This window comes from Amphichorda felina (genome assembly GCF_050947745.1).
Source record: "Amphichorda felina strain 45539 chromosome Unknown scaffold_2, whole genome shotgun sequence".
Classification (NCBI taxonomy): Eukaryota; Fungi; Ascomycota; class Sordariomycetes; order Hypocreales; family Bionectriaceae; genus Amphichorda; species Amphichorda felina.
This window is the reverse complement of record NW_028145048.1, coordinates 1,940,271-1,954,419: the sequence shown is the minus strand read 5'-3', so window position 1 is coordinate 1,954,419 and position 14,149 is coordinate 1,940,271. Positions and strand designations below refer to the sequence as shown.

The 14,149-nt window shown below is 55.6% G+C and overlaps 6 protein-coding genes across 6 annotated transcripts; 4 read left to right on the top strand and 2 right to left on the bottom strand.

The window, feature by feature from the left end:
* Positions 1–579: 579 nt before the first annotated feature.
* Positions 580–3,906, top strand: SPT16 (chromatin-remodeling protein SPT16; the record flags this gene model as incomplete). The annotated part of the gene is made up of 5 exons (XM_083191646.1): positions 580–756; positions 826–910; positions 961–1,082; positions 1,140–2,745; positions 2,801–3,906. The coding sequence occupies 5 exons, from the start codon at positions 580–582 to the stop codon at positions 3,904–3,906; spliced, it is 3,096 nt and encodes a 1,031-aa protein (XP_083052860.1).
* Positions 3,907–4,780: 874 nt separating this feature from the next.
* On the bottom strand, positions 4,781–6,370 carry LEM3 (ligand-effect modulator 3 family; the record flags this gene model as incomplete). The annotated part of the gene is made up of 6 exons (XM_083191645.1): positions 4,781–4,892; positions 4,948–5,110; positions 5,166–5,931; positions 6,008–6,104; positions 6,172–6,208; positions 6,271–6,370. 6 exons carry the CDS (start codon positions 6,368–6,370, stop codon positions 4,781–4,783), a joined length of 1,275 nt encoding a protein of 424 aa, XP_083052859.1.
* A 2,485-nt stretch (positions 6,371–8,855) lies between these two features.
* On the top strand, positions 8,856–9,402 carry ACO1O0_002167 (uncharacterized protein; the record flags this gene model as incomplete). Its single annotated transcript, XM_083191644.1, has 2 exons — positions 8,856–8,934; positions 9,014–9,402. The coding sequence occupies 2 exons, from the start codon at positions 8,856–8,858 to the stop codon at positions 9,400–9,402; spliced, it is 468 nt and encodes a 155-aa protein (XP_083052858.1).
* Positions 9,403–9,835: 433 nt separating this feature from the next.
* ACO1O0_002166 (hydroxyisourate hydrolase) lies at positions 9,836–10,270 on the bottom strand (the record flags this gene model as incomplete). Its single annotated transcript, XM_083191643.1, has 1 exon — positions 9,836–10,270. The coding sequence occupies one exon, from the start codon at positions 10,268–10,270 to the stop codon at positions 9,836–9,838; it is 435 nt and encodes a 144-aa protein (XP_083052857.1).
* Positions 10,271–11,477: 1,207 nt separating this feature from the next.
* On the top strand, positions 11,478–12,008 carry ACO1O0_002165 (uncharacterized protein; the record flags this gene model as incomplete). The annotated part of the gene is made up of 1 exon (XM_083191642.1): positions 11,478–12,008. The coding sequence occupies one exon, from the start codon at positions 11,478–11,480 to the stop codon at positions 12,006–12,008; it is 531 nt and encodes a 176-aa protein (XP_083052856.1).
* Positions 12,009–12,963: 955 nt separating this feature from the next.
* Positions 12,964–14,064, top strand: GET3 (guanine nucleotide exchange factor GET3; the record flags this gene model as incomplete). Its single annotated transcript, XM_083191641.1, has 2 exons — positions 12,964–13,356; positions 13,429–14,064. The coding sequence occupies 2 exons, from the start codon at positions 12,964–12,966 to the stop codon at positions 14,062–14,064; spliced, it is 1,029 nt and encodes a 342-aa protein (XP_083052855.1).
* Positions 14,065–14,149: the final 85 nt, after the last annotated feature.

The window sequence follows — 14,149 nt, the reverse complement described above, 5'->3', positions numbered from 1 at the left end:
GGTTGCCGAGCTTGGAGAGCCGGAGCCGAAACGCGGAAGCTATCCTCTGCAGTGCGAGAGTTGCCGTTTGTACTCTGTACCGTCTGTGCCATTTGTGTGATACCTTCCGCCCTGTGGTATTCCCGCATCAAAGACTTGGATGACACCAAGTGAAGACTGCCTCTTAGGTCGACCGTCAATGGGCACTAATACCCATCACCATCTCAGTCGTCACTCACTCCAGCGCGCATCGCGCTCAACAGCTGCCATCTCTTCTGACGAGTTTCATCACATAATATTGGTCACTCCTATCCCCCATCAGAACTGCCCTCGTGTTGCCTGCAGTTCACCTAGCGGTCCAAGGGAACGCCCTCGGCTTAGTTGAGCGTGGTGAGGCAGGGCGCCCCAGCGACCAAAAAAAAAAGTTCCCAACGTTGGAAACGAACGAACGCGTTGCTGCGTCACATCACGTGACACCTCCCGGCGTGTACGCTCCCATTTACGCGACACCACTTTTTCGCGTCGCCGAGCTCACCTCCATCCGCACTCCCTTCCCGCCCTTCCCCTTCGCTCCTGAGCCGGTGCGCCATCCACGTCACCATGGCCGACATCAAGCTCGACAGCAAGCTCTTCCAAGAGCGCATCTCCCACTTCGCCACCGCCTGGAAGAATGACCTCCGCTCCAAGGACAGCCTCTTCGGCGGCGCCTCGTCCATGGTCGTCATGATGGGCAAGGTCGAGGAGGCCCCGGAGCTGCACAAGAACAATGCCATGCATGTAGGTCGCCCCTCGCACTCTTGCGGCGCCCATACAATTGCGCGGCGATGAATACTGATGACGCCTCAGTTCTGGCTGCTGGGCTACGAATTTCCGACTACCATGATGCTCTTCACGGTGGATACATTGTACATTCTCACGACGGCCAAGAAAGGTACGACGCCTAGCACCCCGCCATTGCGATTCTACCTGACACTTCTTTAGCCAAGCATCTTGAGCAGATCAAGGGAGGCCGCTTCCCCGTCGAGGTTCTTGTTCGTGGTAAGGACGCACAAGAAAACGAGAAGCTCTTTGTCAAGATCACAGACAAAATCAAGGAGGCGGGCGTGAGGCAACCTTCCTGGCCATATTGCTAGTTCTAATTGCTGACAATCGTTCCGTAGAACAAGGTCGGAATCATCGCCAAGGACACATCGAGGGGCCCGTTCGTCGACGAGTGGAAGAAGGTCTTCGCCGAACAGTGCAAGGACGTCGAGCAGGTCGATGTCTCCGCTGCTCTTTCGACATACGCTTTCGCAGTCAAGGACGAGCACGAGCTCCGCGCGATGCGAGCCGCCTCCAAGGCATGCGTCGCCTTGATGACCCCGTACTTCCTCGACGAGATGTCCAATATCCTCGATGCCGAGAAGAAGGTCCGGCACTCGGCCTTAGCCGAGAGAGTCGACAAGAAGCTCGATGATAACAAGTGGTGGAAATCAGTTGAGCTGCCGGGCAAAGGCAAGCTGCCTGCCAACCTTGACCCAGCTCAGCTCGACTGGATCTTGGGTCCCGCTATCCAGAGCGGTGGCAAATACGACCTCCGGTTTGCCAGCGAGTCCAACGACGACAATCTGCACCCTGGCATCATCATTGCCGCGCTGGGCTTGAGGTACAAGTCCTACTGCTCCACCATTGCTCGCACGTATCTGGTCGACCCGAATAAGACACAGGAGAGCAACTACAAACTCCTTTGCATGATTCACAATTCCATCATCAAGGACATTCGCGACGGCATGATGGCAAAGGATGTCTATAACAAAGCGCTTGGCATAATCAAGGCCAAGAAGCCCGAGATGGAGAAACACTTCCTCAAGAATGTGGGATGGGGTGTTGGGTTGGAGAATAAGGATCCCACTCTTGTGCTCAACGCCAAGAACCAGAGAACGCTGAAGGACGGCATGACGCTCATCATCAACACCGGGTTTCAGGATATCGAGAACCCCCAACCCCAGGACAAGAACAGCAAGGTCTACGCCTTGGTCCTCACAGACACCATCCGAGTCACCTCGGGGGACCCCGTCGTATTCACAGCAGAGGCCCCGACGAGCGCCGATGCAAACTCGTTCTTCTTCAAGGATGATGAAGAGGCCGAGCCGACTCCCAAGAAGGAGAAGAGGGATTCCCGAGTTGGTGCGGTAGCAACCAAGAACATCACAAGCACCAGACTTCGCTCAGAGCGTTCCACCCAGGTGGATGACGAGGCAGACCAGAAGCGGCGCGAGCATCAAAAGGAACTCGCCGCCAAGAAGCAGAAGGAGGGCCTTGCCAGGTTTGCTGTATCCACCAGCAACAAAAACGGTGCCGAGGTCAAGAAGTTCAAGAAGTTCGAGTCCTACAAGCGGGACAACCAATTCCCCCTGAAGATCAGGAACCTCGAGATCATAGTGGACTCGAAGAACAACACTGTTGTACTGCCGATTTTGGGGCGGCCGGTTCCTTTCCACATCAACACCATCAAGAACGCCAGCAAGAGCGACGAGGGCGAGTTTGCTTTTCTCCGCATCAACTTCCTGTCGCCTGGTCAGGGTGTCGGGAGGAAGGACGATCAGCCGTTCGAGGATGCGTCGGCGCACTTTGTTCGGAGTTTGACTTTCCGGTCCGAAGACGGGGACAGATACAGTGAGATAGCAACTCAGATCTCCAACATGAAGCGTGACTCGGTAAAGAAAGAACAGGAGAAGAAGGACATGGAGGATGTGGTTGAGCAGGACAAGCTCATCGAGATCAGGAGTGAGTTACACGCAGATAAGTCTCTTTTGGTTTTGGCCCGGCTAACATATTTCAGATCGTCGTCCGGCCGTCTTGGATAACGTCTTCATTCGGCCTGCGCACGAGGGCAAGCGGGTTCCCGGCAAAGTGGAGATCCACCAGAATGGTATCCGTTACCAGTCGCCCCTCAACGCCCAACACCGGGTTGATGTTCTCTTTTCCAACATCAAACACCTCTTCTTCCAGCCGTGCCAGCACGAGCTGATCGTTATCATCCACATTCACCTAAAGGACCCCATCATTGTGGGCAACAAGAAAAAGACGAAGGACGTTCAGTTCTACCGCGAGGCCACAGACATCCAGTTCGATGAGACAGGCAACCGGAAGCGCAAGTATAGGTACGGCGACGAGGACGAGTTTGAGGCCGAGCAGGAGGAGAGGCGCAGACGAGCTGAGCTCGACCGACTGTTCCAGGGCTTCGCACAGAAGATTGCTGATGCCGGCCGCAACGATGGGGTTGAGGTTGACATGCCCATCCGGGACCTCGGCTTCTACGGCGTGCCGTTCCGCAGCAACGTCTTTATCCAGCCCACAACGGACTGCCTCATTCAGGTTGTGGAACCCCCCTTTATGGTCATCACGATTGAAGATGTTGAGATTGCCCATCTCGAACGTGTCCAGTTTGGCTTGAAGAACTTTGACATGGTCTTCATCTTCAAGGACTTCTCCCGACCCCCGTACCATGTCAACACCATCCCTGTTGAGTACCTCGACCAGGTCAAGGACTTCCTCGACTCGTCGGACATTGCTTTCAGCGAGGGCCCCCTCAATCTCAACTGGCCGACCATTATGAAGACCGTCACTGCGGACACGCATGCCTTCTTCGCTGACGGCGGCTGGGCCTTCCTACAGGCTGACTCGGACGAAGAGGGCGAAGATGAGTCAGAGGAGGAGTCGGCGTTCGAGATCAGCGAGGACGAATTGGATGATGCTTCGGAGAGCGAGGATGAGTCGGACTATGACGGCAGCAACGCCAGTGATGACGACGATGGCGACGCCGAGATCGACAGCGAGGATGAGGGCGAGGACTGGGACGAGCTGGAGAAGAAGGCCAAGAAGCGCGATCGCGATGATGCCATGAGGGATGACGAGGGCAGCTCCAAGAAGAAGCGCAAGAGGTGAGGCACCTACCCGCGTTGAAGAGGCATTATGAGTTGTATGTTCCCCCGCCTGCCATTTCGCTTAGTGGCGATTGAGAGATAAAGGCTTCGGGGATATGTGTATTTGGGAAGCATAATCGATGGGACAAACCGCCGGGCTTTTTGTTGTTTTAGGGTTCTCCAGGTTCAGTTCTTTCCAAGGCGTCAATCAATGTGAAAATTAGGATTGGAATTGCTTTCAGCTCACGATGCTTGACGTTTGATAGTCAATCATACACTTTTCATCGGTACAACAAGGGCACGAGTATGGACACCGAGGCACCAAACTCTATTCCAGATATGAAGTCGCTCTATTTGTAATTCGACGATACATAAGACAAGTTCAAAAGCTGCAAAGTGAAAACTCCTTAACTCCGCCTCCCCTGTGCGGCGGTCGTTCATAGCGCGCTCTCGACCCAACTTCCTCCCTCTTGCATGGTATCCCACAACGGCCGAGTACCACCGCCGTCGCCCATGTTCCCGCTCGAGAAACAGCGTAGCCGACAATGGTGGCCGTCCAGGCGTTGAATAATAGATACACGAGAAAAAAGAATGCCCGTACGGTGCTTCACCGCGATAAAAATCGGCCGCTGGAATCCAACAAAATCACCACTGACGAATAAATTTCAAGGTAGTCATACAGCCCATTACGTTGAAAAGGGTGTCATCCCCTCTGTGGTTCTCCTGCTCTCCCACGAGCCCAAGGGGTGTCGAGAGCAAAGTCCTTCGATGCCTTGTGAGTGGGAGAGGTACGCCATAGGGTAGATCATGAAGGACTAGAACACTGTGTCACCTTCCCCAAAGGACGGCGAGGTTGGCACGGGGAAGAAGACGTGAGAATCTTGGCAGGCAGCCGACTAAGCTTCGCCAGGGAGGGCACGACCCGATGCCATGGCAGTCGATGGCCCTTGCTGCTTGTTGGACGCCGGGGCATTGTTCCACGAGAGGTAAGTGTGGTCTCCAAGCTTCCTGTGAGGCGAAATGGTCAGCCGGTGTCTTCGACTAGGCAAAGGATAAGACAAACCTTGGCTTGATAAGATGGGTGACAGTGAAGATGGCGCCAAGAAGGATACAGACGCCGCCAACAGCCATGTAGGCAATACCAAGGAAAGGATTCCGGCCACCCATGACGGTTCGGGTGCTGAGGAGAACGGACTTCGTGCCCTTGTACTCCTTGGTGGGGAAAACTGCAACATGGTTAGCAAAAAAAAACAGAAACATAGGTCGAACCAAACCACGTACAATCTCCAATCATAATTTCATACTCTCCCTTCTCCATGGGCTCATCATTGTTTCGCATTGCCAGCTTAGAAAACGTGGGGAGGCCTGCGGTCCTCATCCAGTTGAGGAACTCTTCCCAATTCTTCAAATCCGGCGGAGGCTGCTCATCGGTGTACCCGTGTGGGTAGGCTTTCTCCCAGTTGGGGGGCGGCAGGACATCGGACGGCTTGTACTTGGTCTTTCCGTACAGATTACGGTCGGATTCCCACGCAATACCTTTCGTGGTCATCTCGTAAGGCCGGGTTTCGTCGTTCTTGGCATCTGGGGGGTTCTGCAGCACCGGGGTGCTGAAGGTATCGTTAAAGAGGGAATTGGCTATCAAGCCACAGGGATAATAGGGCTTCCCCACATCCTCATCAACTTGCAGGGGGTCGCACTTGGAATCCTTGATCTGTTGGTAAGTGCGAGCGTCGCCCTTCAACTGGTCGGTATCAAACGAGTCGACGTAGCGGCGGTGGTTCTGGTAAAAGTTGGTCAAGTAGTAGTAGAAGAGAACAGGTGCGCCCATGGTCTCGGGAATGGTGAATCGTAGATAGCAGAGGTCGGTGGTGGCACTAATGCCGGAGTGCAGCTTGACCGAGCCGCGCTTGGTGGCCCAACGGGGATTGACTTTGTCCTTGGATTTGAAGGCGGCGCTGACATATGTCGCATTCATCTCTCCGAAACCTTTGTTATAATCGGGGGCTTCATCGACGCAATTGGTATAGTCGAGACGGATCTCTTGAACCTGAAGAACGTGCGTCAGGAGGGGCACAAGGTTCGTGGCGGCTTGTCAGGTGGGAGGCTGTAAATATAAAACGTACCTGAGTGCTCGCCCAGTACAGCAGACCGCCGATGGGCGCGAAGATGATCCCAATCAAAAAGAACATGGGAAGGACCGTCTTAGGGGTGAGGATAGGCCTGGGAGAGACCGTGTCAGCATGGTGAGCCTATAACGACGCTGTGGGGAGTGTGTATTGGAACGTACTGCCAGGCCTTCAACCGCTGCTGGCGAAACGCCGTGTCTATCGCGAAATAGAATATATCAGTCGCAGAGTCCTCCAATAAGATCAGGGTGCCAACTCACTGGCGGGACGGCGGCTCTTCTTCTTGTCCGGCTGATCCGAAGAAGATTCGTTGGAGTTAATGGAGTCGACATGGTCGACTCCGCGCGGCGAGTCGTCCATGGTGCGTGGGGTGACAGATGTGTCGCACTCCGGTGGTGGTCAACTTGATGATGCAGAAGACTCGGTCGCGGTGTACGGGGGATGGTGTTAGATGCCGTGTTGATGAGAGCGACAGGTTGGTTGTGGGAGATGAATGACTGTTGTCTTGGACGACAATGTTGCGCTGCGCTGCACAGCCGACTTTGGATGCCACAGGGGGCAGTGGGGCACAGCGTCAGACTTGACATGGCGTTTGTGGCGCACCATATGAGTTGCTGTGGCTTCCGCGCTGAGGCTTACAATTAAGGTTGCGCACTTGCGTCGAGCGAGTCGGTAGCACCGGTGGAAACTCGGAATATTCCATACCACGTCGTTTTCCAACGCTTCAACTTTTACCAAGTACGTACCTGCTGAGTACCTGCTACTACCATTACTCGTCCTTTGCACGCCTTGACTTGGTCAAGACCGAAAGGGAACTCCGGGGTTATTGTGTTTCACCCCGTGCTATCCAATCCTATGGCGGACGACGGCCGCGAGTGTTCAGCCTTTCAAGTCCAGCCCGAGAGGTCCGAAGCCTGCTACTGGTCGCGGGCGCAATTCGCATACAGTTTCGCTGCCGAGTTCGATATGGATCGATGCGTTACTGGTTACTGCTATGTAGTACTCGTATGTATCTGGCTTGTCAGCTAATCCATAAGAGTCCCAGGAACTTGTTCGACGCCGGCGGTGTTTCCTGGGGCAGCAGCAAACAAAGAGCGCTTCATGAAACTGTTGTTGGGGACTGCCAAGATGAATTTGAAATGCTCTTCAAGAAGCAGCAACCAATGCTGCAGTTATTACTCTGTACATACGAATACAGACTCGGCTTTTCGGCACCCAATGCGGCCAAGCAAAGGCCAAGTAATGCGAACTTGGTATGTATTTGCGGACTTCATTTCCTCCGAGCGACAAAAGCCGTCGCTTGATGACGCGTCCAAGCTCAACAATGTCCGGAGATCGCACTCACGATTCCACTTGTGGATATGAGGAGACGGCAGTGGCATGATCGGACATTCAACTGTCGGCAGAAATGAGTCCTAGGGGATACCGTGATTCACAACTTGAAGACCTGGGATGCATGAAAGCAGTTGTCTGGACTGGAAACATAACTGCGAGAAGCCCCTACTAACTGGACGCCTACTACGCACCTGGGTACCTAGGTGGTAGGTAGGGCAGTTAAGTAATACTCGTATTATGGTAGATTTTGAGGGAGGAGCTGCCAACCTTAGTTCCAATTGCTCCTGCCTTTGGTGAGGCTCGGCGCCTCTTGGCAGCGGGACGTCGTCGTCAGCTCCCAATGTCTCAACGGCCACGACCAGCACTGCCGCTGTGTTATTGATTGGCGGCATCTCCATATGGTCCTAGATCATTGGGTGTTAGTTTCCGGTCATTGATTGTCGCCACCTTGCTTTTCTCGGTAACACATCTCTAATATTATAGTGCACGACCTGCCGCCTGGGGAGACCAGGACGGGGCAAGATGGAGAAGTGTACGGGTCCTCCGTACTCGCAGACTTGGTAGAAACCTGGTAGAAGACCTTTCTCCCCTCACCGCTAGCAGAGACTGCCAGTGAAGGCAATGGATCACCGACGCCGCACACAACCGTGCCAGCTGAGCTGCACGACAAAGTAGCTGACCCATCCCAGTGTGCGCGGGTTTCACCACGCTATATTGGCGCCCCCAACGGACCTACCCCAGATGGCGATTCTCAGACACGCAGGTTGGATGGGTCCCGCATCGACGAACGGGCCTGCCCACCACTACTAGTACTCGTACATAGTAGTAGTGCCCAGACCCTGCCCAGGCCCTGCTCTCCGGCCCTGTGGTAAGTCGCGGATGCCGTTCGAACCATAATTGCCTGTCGGCGCTGAGACCAGCCATGCCCGATATACCCGGGGCCATCTGGTCCATGCCCATGCACCCCAAGGCTTAGTGGTGAGAGTGCCTGATGACGGATGACCACGCCAAGAGGCGAAACAGGCGAGTGTGCTCGGTGCTTGCGCATCCACCCCCTCGGCCTTCGATATAAGTCACGTCTGCCGCCCCGGTGACTGGGACTCGCTCTCGGTTTTGAGTCTGTCCTCTTTGCCTCGTGTGCGTAATGTGCAAGGCACACCTTGACCCCGAGCCTCACTCTTATTGACAATTGGCCGCCCTGGACCACCCGACGATTCCACTACTGCTCATCAGTGCTCAGTGCTCACCACCTGCGCATCTTATTCCCGTTTACGAATGCGTCAAATGCCCACTGTCCCCTGCTGAACATACTTTCCCACCACCAAGGTTAGAACCCCCCATTATCTGCCTGGGCGGTCCATTCTTCCTGTCACTGTGGCCTTTCTCTTTTCTTCCTGCTCTATGGGCGTTCCCTACCTAGTCCAGACTCTTTTGCTCGACACCATTACACTATTGTCCAACTATGCCACAGGGGCAGCTTCGTATTGATCCCGGCTCTGCCCCACAGATCATGTCCACTCCTCCGACCCCGATCGAAAAAGCCCGCCGCCGGACCCATGACACCGGCTTCCCGGAGCCCTTCAACGACGGTAAGAATACACCAACCACTATTAATATTACATAGTATATCCCCTGGTCGCCTCGGGCCAGCAACTAACTCGCCATCAGACTACAACACCACTCTCCCCCACCCGGATGCGGATCTTTCCCCCAACGCCGTCATCTCGTCCGACTCGCTGTCTGCCGAGCATTTCATGAAGCGCCGGCGCCTCTCCATGCTCAGCAAGCATCGCCGCACCATGAGCCAGAACTCTACCACCTCACAGGGGATCCATAGCATCCTGCCCCTCGTCGCCAACATCATCCCCGGCGGGAGCGACGTGATGGTGTCCAGCCCCACGTCGCTGAGCGCGCAGGAGGGCACCGGGAGCGTCGAGTCTATCAAGGAGGAGCTGGAGGATGATACGCCGCACACATCACTCGAAATGCACGACCCGGAGCCGGAGCAGAAGCGCAAGTCGTTTATCGGGAAACTGCGCGCCAAGTCCAAGGCTTGAAGGAAATTCCCGACTATACGATGCACGATGTGACGGCCTTTTTCTCGTTTCTATTTTTCATTTGTTGAATGATTTTCAGCAACGGAGTTGGCGCGAGGACTATATATATATATACACATGGTTGGTTATAGGGACATGGAATTTCCCCGAGGCGTTTTCATCAGCCCCAGGGCTTCGCTGTATTTGGCTTTCGACTTCGGGGTGGTACTCTGGACAACCGAAACTGAAAAATGGGAGGAGGGCTATATATCTCGAATACTAAAGGTAGACAAACGATGCTCATCATCAAAACGTGGGTGGCTTCTTCGTTCCATGATGTGACGATTCGCATTGCGGGCTTGCCAGTGTTTTTCCTTGTACAACAACTCGGACAAAACGCCCGAGTTCACAGCCTCGACCCCACGTCGGGGCCCATTTCGCACCCCAGACACCCTCAGCTGCCGCGGTAGGTGGTGTAGCTGTAGGGGCTCAGCAGCAGGGGCACGTGGTAGGACTGGCCCTCCTCGACGCGGAAGACGACGGTGGCCTCGGGGAAGAAGGTCTTGTCGTCGCCAAAGTAGCCGGCCGTGTCGAAGCGCAGGGTCCAGCGCGAGGGGCCCCTGACGTTGGCGAGCACGTCGAGGAGGGTGTAGACGGGGACCTCGCCCGACGACGTCTCGGAGCTGTAGGGCAGCCAGACCTTGACGCGCCCGTCGTCGTCGGTCAGCGACTCGAACGTCTTGACGCCGCCGGCAGGCGACGACGGCGAGGACGAGGCGGGGCTGGAGGACGATGAGACGGGGCCCTCGAGGCGCACGCGCATGCCCCTGGCCGGGCGGCCGGCGGTGGTGTCGAGGACGTGGCAGGTGATGGGGTCCTTGCCGGACATGATGATGGTGGTTGTGGTTTGTGGTTTGTGGTTTGTATTTTTTGAGTGAAGGAGTGAGTGTGAGTGAGGCAATGAGCTAGAACTGAGAAGGTGCCACAGAAGCTCGATGGCGGGGTGATTGCTTCGATGCGGGGCAGAGGTGGTGAAGAGCCAGTGAATCGGTCAAGCCGTGATCGAGATGGGAAGACGCTCAACCGGGGAATACCGAGGATGAGGATCTACGGGGACATCCGTGACAGGGGAAATATTAATAAAAGCAAGTGAGTGCCTGAGGGCCTGAATGCCATGTGCCCAGGTGCCTCAGGACTCTGGGGCTGACTGAAGTCCTACCTGGATGATCAGCTCAGGAGCCCTCAGCCACGCTGGCCGCCGCGTTCCGTCGTGGAGGAGGCCGTAGGACGGCCGCTAGAAGGCGCCGGGCGGTGATGGTGGCGTCCAGTTCCTGGAGTTACTCATAGTAGCTCGGACGCTTACGTTCATTATCGTCCTAGAATGCGAGTCAGGTAATAAATACATGGGGGGTATCCGCTGCTGCGTTTAGTATCCACCAGCACTCAATCTATGGCGAGGGCGTGAGGCGAGATCCCCAGGGCCTGAGCTTGTCGATAGTATATTATGCAGCAGTATTACTACCTTACCTACCTAGGTGGTATCGTATACCAGGGGGTGCCACGCTATTGTTAGGTTCCTAGGAGGCTTCTGTCCAGTTCCTTACCCTTCGACTCGAAGCTTTAAACTCTCGCATCTGACCATCTCATTCTACCTACCTACCTACCTACTAATTACTCCTAGTATGCACTTTCATGTCCAGCGCAAAAAGGAAGGCCCGTCGAGGCAGCAGCCGTTCGCCCAACTTGTCCGCATATAGCCCGAGTTAAGAATGCTGCCCGCACATGATGGCTCCCGTGCCTGCTGTCAGTAAGCACAAATGATGGATGCCGATGACCTTAACGGTCGCCTTCGTAGCTGTTGTCTGAATTCCCATGTGCTTCAATTCCACAAGTAGCTAGTCATAATTACCCTGCAAAATTTATCCCTGGGCTGATAGGCACGTAGGGCATTAATAATAGGTGTGTGTATCCGTATGCTGCTTCGGTGGTGCGCCGAATGTGCTCATTTTGTGCTTATTTCATCTCTGAGCCGAGGGCCAGATCCACCGGCTTTGTTTCCTTCAATACCTCAAACGCTACAACACAACCTCACAGCTATGGACCGCGAGACAGAGGAGGTCACGACCTCCCCTTCTTCGTCTGGTCATGTGGTTGCCGGCTGCCGTAAATCGGACCTTGCTCTCGTCCAGGCCCGTCATGTCGTATCCCAGTTAGCCAAAGCACGCGATCCTCCGGCCACCTTTGCCATCGCCACAGCCAGCGTCGCCGGCGATGCAGATAAGCAGACGCCATTCATGCTCCTCTCCAAGCAGACGGGCGGCTCAGATGTTGGCAAGAGCCTCTGGACAAATGGGCTTGAGATGGATTTGCTGTCTGGCAAGGTCCATCTTCTTGTCCATTGCTTGAAGGACATGCCAACGACGCTGCCGCCGGATTTCCTCCTTGCTGCCATCTCTGAGCGCGAGGATCCTACCGACGCAGTGGTCATGAGGGCTGATTCCGAATTCAAATCCATTGACCAGCTACCACCGGGCTCCGTGGTTGGATCAAGCTCGTCGAGGAGGAGAGCTCTAGTTCGGCGGAATTGGCCTCACTTGGAGGTAGCGGAATGCCGCGGCAATGTGTGAGTACCCTCGTGGTTGGTTCTTTTTCACCCTTGTCTCTGTCTGCGCGACCATTTCCTAACGCGCACTGCACGTCTCAGAGATACACGCCTCGCCAAGCTTGACGCTCCTGGTTCGCCGTTTTCATGCATTCTCCTGGCAACCGCAGGGTTAACCCGCCTTGATCTTGGCCATCGGATTACGCAAAAACTCGATCCTACTGTGTTCCCCTGGGCAGTTGGGCAGGGTGCACTCGGCATCGAGGTCAAGGCGGACCGGGAAGACATTGTGCAACTTGTTGGTGCTGTTGACCATAAGCCATCGAGATGGCGTTGCCTGGCGGAACGGGCCATGCTCCGAAGTCTTCAGGGAGGATGCTCGTCTCCAATAGGCGCCTATTCCTCATTTGAGCCCTTGAAGGAAGATTCAGACCGCGAGGGCGGCACGATTCGGCTACAGGCCACCGTTCTCGATGTGGACGGGACGACGGGAGTTTCTGCAGGGGACTCAGGAACTGTCTGCAGCGATAAAGAAGCAGAACAACTCGGTATCTCAGTTGCGCGTATGCTCCTTGACAAGGGGGCACATAATCTGCTATCAAAGCAATTGCAATAAAACTCTCAATTCATTATTAAGAAGCATCTCTATGGGTGTCAAATTGCTTGTGTGGAAGCAACGCAGAGGATGGGTGAAGGCAGCTGAGTGTAGACGCTAAGTGGCGGTGTCTTTTTGTCCACGCTGCCCCTCCATGACGACGGATCCCCAGACGAGATCTTTCCAGAACCCACCACCAAGTGGCACCACACTGTCCACCTCAGCCTCAGGGTCCTCCGTCGACCTCTCCCTATCCCGGTCAGCCTGCGCAGCTTGTTCCCCCAGGTCCTTCTTCCACCGCAACTTTACACCATAATCTCACCGGCCCCTCTCGCTTCCCTACACCGACTACCCCAATCGCTACTCGCCCGCCTCCATACCCACCATGGCTGCCGTCGTGTCCGCCGACGACGCCCTCGAGCCCTCGCTCCAGTCCCTCCTCGACCAGCGTTCGCTGCGCTGGATCTTCGTCGGCGGCAAGGGCGGCGTCGGCAAGACCACCACCTCGTGCTCCCTCGCCATCCAGCTCGCCCGCGTCCGCCGCTCCGTCCTCCTCATCAGCACCGACCCCGCCCACAACCTGTCCGACGCCTTCAACCAGAAGTTTGGCAAGGAGGCCCGCCTCGTCAATGGTTTCGACAACCTCAGCGCCATGGAGATTGACCCCAACGGCAGCATGCAGGACCTCCTCGCCGGTCAGGGCGAGAGCGGCCAGGACCAGGACATGAATGCTATGGGCGGCGGCCTAGGCGGCATGATGCAGGACCTCGCTTTCTCGGTAGGTTCCCAGATACGGCGATTCATACGGCGGTGTATACACATAGGAAGCTGACAAGTTAACGGGAAATAGATCCCCGGCATCGACGAGGCCATGTCCTTCGCCGAGGTCCTCAAGCACGTCAAGTCCCTCTCGTACGAGACCATCGTCTTCGACACGGCGCCGACCGGCCACACTCTTCGCTTCCTGCAGTTCCCGTCCGTCCTGGAAAAGGCCCTGGCCAAGGTGTCGCAGCTCTCGTCGCAGTACGGGCCCCTGCTCAACGGGTTCCTCGGGTCGGGCGGGCAGCTGCCCAACGGGCAGAACCTCAACGACATGATGGAGAAGCTCGAGTCGCTGCGCGAGACCATCGCCGACGTCAACACGCAGTTCAAGGACCCGGAGCTCACGACCTTTGTGTGCGTCTGCATTGCCGAGTTCCTCAGCCTCTATGAGACGGAGCGCATGATCCAGGAACTCACCGGCTACGGCATCGACACCCACTCCATCGTCGTCAACCAGCTCCTCTTCCCCGCAAAGTCTAACAGCTGCGACCAGTGCACCGCCCGCCGCAAGATGCAGCGCAAGTACCTCGACCAGTACGAGGAGCTCTACGCCGAGGACTTCAACGTCGTCAAGATGCCCCTGCTGGTCGAGGAGGTCCGTGGCAAGGAAAAACTCGAAAAGTTTAGCGAAATGCTGATCAAGCCGTACGTGCCGCCGGAATAGCCACTTTGCAGCTGTGTATGGGTTTGATGGAGGTCACGATTACTAGTTACCAGTTAAAATAGTTCGGAGGGGAGCGTCTTGGAGT